At 42.3% G+C, this 6,505-nt stretch overlaps 1 protein-coding gene across 9 annotated transcripts in view; it reads right to left on the bottom strand.

Annotated features, from left to right (window-relative positions):
* Positions 1-5,438: 5,438 nt before the first annotated feature.
* The window catches only part of LOC109422335 (calpain-A), a 109,278-nt gene continuing 108,211 nt past the window's right edge, over positions 5,439-6,505 (bottom strand). For all 9 annotated transcript variants that reach the window (XM_062860278.1, XM_062860279.1, XM_029852295.2 and 6 more), the window contains 2 exons: positions 6,176-6,502; positions 5,439-6,109 (listed from right to left, as the gene is read on the bottom strand). In XM_062860278.1, the coding sequence (XP_062716262.1) occupies positions 6,024-6,109; positions 6,176-6,502 (413 nt within the window). In that variant the 3' untranslated portion in view covers positions 5,439-6,023. The remainder of the gene's footprint in view (positions 6,110-6,175; positions 6,503-6,505) is intronic.

Below are 6,505 nucleotides of genomic sequence, written 5' to 3'. Positions count from 1 at the left end.
TATAATCTGGGGCAGCTCAGACATCAATTTGAGAGGCTCCAGTTTGATGGAATACTTAAGTAGTACAGATCTTGGATTACTTAACATAGGCAACCGCCCAACCTTCATGGTATCTGGTAGAGAGGAAGTGTTAGACATAACGCTTTGCTCTAGCAGAATTAGTCATGAGCTGACCAATTGGCATGCGTCAGATGAAAAATCTTTATCTGACCATCGCTACATCTTGTTTGAACATGTGAATGTTACTTCGCAAACTTTGCGTTTCAGGAATCCCCGGCCAACCAACTGGGATCTCTTTACCGATTTGGTTGCAGCCAAATTTCATGGATACTCACCATCCATTGACACTCCAAGTGATTTAGATGATGCCGTTGATACTACAACGGCCTTCATCATGGAAGCTTTTGAAGAAGCTTGCCCTCTGCGGTCTGTGAAGACCACAAGAGGAACCCCTTGGTGGAACTCCGATCTGGCGAAGCTCAGGAAACAATGTAGAAAGAGTTTGAACAGACGACGTTCGGCTGGATCGGAGGCTTTCAGGTCGGCTCGCAAGGCCTACCAGAAAGCTCTTCGGTCTGCTGAACGATCCGGCTGGAAAAACCTTGGTATAAATGTTTCCAGTCTGAGTGAAGCCAGTCGATTGAACAAAATCCTTGCAAAATCTAAGGATTTTCAAGTGAACGAACTTCGTTTGCCAAATGGTGATTTCACTTCCTCAGATGAGGAAGTTTTGGAATGTTTATTCAGTACACACTTCCCCGGATGTGTGGATATTACATCTTCAGATGAACCTGATGTCTTTTCTTGTAGTTATGATTCGTTAGCTTCGGCTCGGAGTATCATAACTTTAGAATCGATTGAGTGGGCACTTAATAGCTTCGCTCCTTTCAAATCTCCTGGGGCAGATGGGATTTATCCTATTTTGCTTCAGAAGGGATTTGATTATTTCAAACATGTTTTGAAAAAACTACTTGTTTGCAGTTTTGCTACAGGGTATATTCCCAAATCCTGGAGGGATATTACTGTAAAGTTTATTCCGAAAGTGGGTCGTGCGTCGTATGAAGAAGCAAAGAGTTTCAGACCTATCAGTTTGACCTCTTTTCTTCTGAAATGCTTAGAACGCATTGTGGATCATCACATCCGTGATGTTCATCTGGCCAAAGAGCCTCTTCATGTGAACCAACATGCTTACCAATCTGGAAAGTCCACTGTGACTCTTTTACACAAAGTTGTTTACGATATCGAGAAGGCATTCGCTCAAAAGCAATCCTGCTTGGGTGTTTTCTTAGATATCGAGGGTGCCTTTGATAACGTGCCTTTCGATGCCATATTGGAAGCCGCATGGGGTCATGGTATATCTCCACTGATTTCCAATTGGATTCACCAAATGCTCAAAACCGACATTTCTTCTCGACATTGCGTCAAGCGGCGTCTTATCACCACTTTTGTGGAATCTCGTAGCAGATACGCTATTGAGGCAACTCAATAATAGCGGTTTTCCTACTTATGGTTTTGCCGACGACTACCTAACATTGTTAGTTGGTATGTGCATCAGCACCCTTTTCGACCTGATGCAAAACGCCCTTCAGGTAGTTGAGGGTTGGTGTCGCCAATATGGCCTTTCGGTTAATCCGAGTAAAACATCTATTGTTCTTTTCACGGAAAGGCGAAACCGTAATGGCGTTCGACTTTTGCGTCTGTTTGATTCTGAAATCGATGTGACTGAACAAGTAAAGTACGTTGGAGTCATTCTTGATTCCAAGCTTTCCTGGACACCTCACATTGAGTTCAGAATCAAGAAAGCTTGTATGGCCTTCGGGCAATGCCGGCGTACTTTTGGTACAACTTGGGGTCTAAAACCCAAGTATATCAAATGGATTTACACAACTGTGGTTCGGCCAATATTGGCTTATGGATGTCTTGTGTGGTGGCAAAAGGGTGAAGTGAGAACGGTCCAATCAAAATTAGGCCATCTCCAAAGGATGTGCTTAATAGCGATGTCTGGAGCGTTCTCTTCAACTCCTACGGCAGCGCTCGAAGTGCTCTTTGACGTTGCCCCACTACACATTCATCTCAAACAAGAAGCACTTTCTTGCACTTACCGTCTATGGGTACTCGGTTTACTAGAGGAAACTTCTATGAACCGTACTTCAACACACACCTCGTTGTTTCCACTTTTGGTGAATTTGGACAAAGTTGTCCTTGCTCCAAGTGATCTTACAATTGTTTGTAATTTCCAATTTCTGATATAGGACATTTTCCACGAAATTTCCTTACCGGGAAGAATGGACATCTGGTTATCTGGAGAGAAGTATTTCAGACGGCATCGTGTGTCACACTGATGGCTTCCTTCTCGAAGGTCGAGCAGGTGCTGGTGTTTAGTCTCGTGAGCTAAGGCTGTATCAGTCTTATTCACTTGGTAGACACTGCACCATTTTTCAGGCCGAAATCTTTGCTCTTAAGACTGCCCCAGAAAGTATGGACGCACCTAGTCTTCAGTTGACTGGGCCTGATCGATAGTTCTTGTTTCGGACTTTGTTTTGGCTGTTTCTGCTTACTATAGGATCGAAAATTCAAACGTTCTTTGCCACGATGAACATCGGAACTCGAAATGGTAACTTTTTTGGTCATGCCCCGCTCTGTGTAACCTAGAAGGTTTTTTCTTGTGCTTAAATATCTTCATCATTTGTTTTTCCAAACGGTGGCTAGCAGGACCTTTATTTTTTACCCAATTTTTGCCTATGCTTAAACGTGTTATCCCCACCATGTTTTCTGATTGTTGCTTGCACGGTCTCCTAACTTACTCCCACCATATTTTGCTCATTTCCTTAGTGATCTTTCAAGCCCTGTTCATCGTTTGTGCACATTTTTTCGATGATGTTCCGCTGAAAGCTCATGTATTTTGAAATAAACTGTTGGAATAGCAAAAACTGCTATACGAATGCTGAGAAAATAGGTTTACTAAAAGGATGTAGTTTTCAAAAAGAACTTGTCATCAATAGTTTTGAAATGCAAGTATTTTCTTTATGCGTCCATACTTTCTGGACCGGTCTTTATGTGCGGAGTGCAATCAGCACTCCAGCAGCACGTAATGGGCAAAGTAATATACTCTGTTCAGATAGCCAGGCTACTATTAAAGCACTTGCTTCGGCCAACTCCAGGTCGAAGATAGTTATCGTTTGTCGAACTCAAATCGAGGAGCTGAATTCAGCAAACGCTGTTCACCTTGTATGGGTACCTGGTCATTCTTCCATCGCTGGAAATGAATTGGCTGATGAGTTAGCTCGCACTGGAGCATCACATGACTTCATTGGCCCTGAGCCAGCTATTCCGGTATCCAAGTGTTGGCTTCAGATTGATACCTGGGCTGCCACTCAACACAGGCAATACTGGAATAGTTTGGAGTCATGTCGTCAAACCAAATTGTATAGTGCTGAGCCATCTCTACGGGTGGCGAATTCGCTACTTAAGATACTTAAGTATCTAACTAATTTGTCTAAGCAGAATCGCAGCATGCTGGTCAAAGCATTGAATGGCCACTGCCGACTCAGCTATCACATGGCGAATATTCAGCAAGCTGATTCATTTGCCTGTGATAGCTGTGAATCCGATTATGGATCTTCGTATCATTTGATATGTAACTGTCCAGTTTTCGCGCAACTGCATTTCCGAGTATTCGGTAAACACTTATTAAGGGAAACTGACTTCAGAAACCTGAATCTTCAGGATATTCAGGATGTTCTTAACCCGCTGTGGTAAAGAGCTATAGGCTCTCTTTCGCTTTATGAGTTATTACAGTGCCCTTTTCAGGGCGCTGTTTGAACCCATTGTGGTACGCTTGTGCGTTAGTACCCTCTTCCAGGGTATTTTTCCTATTTCCCTTCCTGTCCCCATCCCCATCCAAATCCTTTTTCCTTTCTTTTCCCTCAGGTAGATGATGAAATAGGCTGTTATTTTGGCGATGGCACAAATGTCCCAAATGGAGGATAACGTGCCTCTGGAGCCGGCCTTCTGATACCTGATACCGCTTGGTTGCATAACTTGTAGGCGTTATATGATAGATTGACACAGTGCTGTGATGAAAGTTGGAAGGAAGGGAAACAGCTTTTTCCAATCCGTTTCTGGTTCTAGCTATCGCTACGAACATACGAATATACATGAGATGTATATGAAGGAGAGAGAGAAAGTAGATAGAAAGATACAAAGTAGGAGGAAAGGGACGAGCCAGGGTTTGAACCCAGGACCTTCTGCATATGAATCAGAAGCGGTAGCCACTAGACCACCAAGCTCATAGAGCCATATAGAAGAAGAATAAGAATAAAACAAAAACTATGAATACTGATTTTCTACTAAAACATTTCAATTTGGAACCTATACTTGTGTGGATTTCAGTCTTTGAATAGGACAGATCGGTGAAGTACTAGATTTGTAGTAATGAGCTGAATTTTAGTATGGTGAGAAGGTCAATTCTCCGTTTCTGCAATGAAATGGTGCAAAAAGCGTGGGTGTTATGATTCCTTGCCTAATTTAATGCTGTTTGAGCAAAACTTTGGGCAACAGTGTTGTTATTTTCTCCATTTCTTGCAACATAAACAACATAGTTATCCAAAGTTTTGCTCAAACAGCATCAAATTAGGCAAGGAATCATAATACCCACGCTTTTTGCACCATTTCATTGCAGAAACGGAGAATTGACCTTCTCACCATACTAAAATTCAGCTCATTACTACAAATCTAGTACTACACCGAACGTGCCCCATTAACAAATTACACTGTCCATCAAAAATCTGGAATCAAATCTTTCAGCATCTTAAAAATATTTGACACCACCTAAAAAGGGTTTATTCCAGAGCCCTATGATACTGATCCATTATGAGCTCATGATGGATTGATTTTTGTTAAAGAATGTATAACTGTTTCATTGGACAATTAAAACCCACAACCAGTCGCAAAAGCAAAGATGTTCGTTTTTTCAAAAGATTAATTAGCTCCACATTTTGGTTTGAGTTTGAGTTTAACAATGCTTTCAGAAAAAAATGCGAAAACAATTCGACAACATGCTGTTACAATGTCATTGTCCCGAACGAAAATTCATTTGCCAACTCTATGTTGCTTGTTGCCGCCAACATCTGGTTTTTGCGGTCACCAGTTTTGTGCTAAATTTAAATATTTTGCTTCTTGACACCAGCTGAATTTGTTTACTACTGGCGACATACGGCGGTGGTTTACTATCGTGCCGTTTCTCTCGCGCAATGTGGAACATGGATTGTGTGGGCGTGCGTATGCAAATTCGGCGGACACGTGTTCCGATGTTAACTTTCATGTGCGGATTGGTGTTGCTTGATATGTTTTGATGTTTTACTGTAGCAAAATATTTACGCGAAACATTTATGGCTGTGATATTCACTACTATCAAGACGACGAATAGCAAACAAACATTTAGGCACCAAAGTACGGATTTATTCGTTCGAACATCCAAATTTGCGATAAAAGTTCAACATTTCACGCGACGGCTGCTCGGTTGGGTTTTGCGGTTATTCGATTCTACAATTGCATTATCAGATCTGAACGTTTCGCCCATCACTGAGTGAGGCCTTCTGGCCGGTGATGTTATACATCGATGTAAGTTTTCGAGCTCAGCGCGTTTTTGCTTCTTTTTTTCTCGTTAAGCAACCATCAAGAGTTCCAGTCACGGCAAAATACTTATTTACAGCTAAATGTTCATAAATTACACTTAAAACTGATTGTAATTTAAAAAGTGATAAATATAACAACGTAACATTAAAAAGTAGGTAAAAGTTTGTGATGCTTCCTTATTTGTTCATTTCGATTTGTTCCAACTATTCGGTAGGCGAATTAAAATGCAAGTTGCCTTCTCTTCTGCTGTAAATCTATTCGAGCATGGGGCGGTTCGATTATAATTGATAATATTTCAACAATTAGATTTTTGTCATTGAATAACGTCAATAAATGGGAGATTATTTGTGGCGCTTTTGGATTGAAGACTGGACCTTGGAAAGTGCTTACGAGTACAGCGTTTTCTCCACCCATTCGTCCATGCTGAATGTGGCCATGTTGGTGCCCTCGGTGTCCCTTTCCCGGAAGATGTCTGCGGAATGTAGAGGCTGTTGTATTCATAGGCACTATGATGATCACTCACTATCCCAAAACTTACCGATCATGGTTTTGATTTTGACGGCACACATGATGAAGTCATCGAACGCTATCGATCCGTCCCGAGAACCGTACCGGTGTACCAGGCCATTGAGGATCCGATTGTTCAGATGGTAGCCAGCCGAATGCAACGCTTCACGAAGCTCGAACGCACTCAATCGCCCGGTCTGGTCCTGATCGTACAGTTTGAACACCGCCTTCCACTTGGAGATGTCGGTCAGAAGGGTTTGGAACTCTTCGAAGCCGAGCTTACCGGACTGGTCGGTGTCCAGCATGGCGACCATGGAGCGGCAGACGTCCTTCGAAAAACCGGTACCACCTTGATCCACTA

The sequence above is a fragment of the Aedes albopictus genome, chromosome 3 (genome assembly GCF_035046485.1).
Source record: "Aedes albopictus strain Foshan chromosome 3, AalbF5, whole genome shotgun sequence".
In the NCBI taxonomy this organism is placed as follows: Eukaryota; Metazoa; Arthropoda; class Insecta; order Diptera; family Culicidae; genus Aedes; species Aedes albopictus.
Note: the sequence above shows the minus strand (reverse complement) of the source record. Positions and strands in the feature narration are given on the sequence as shown.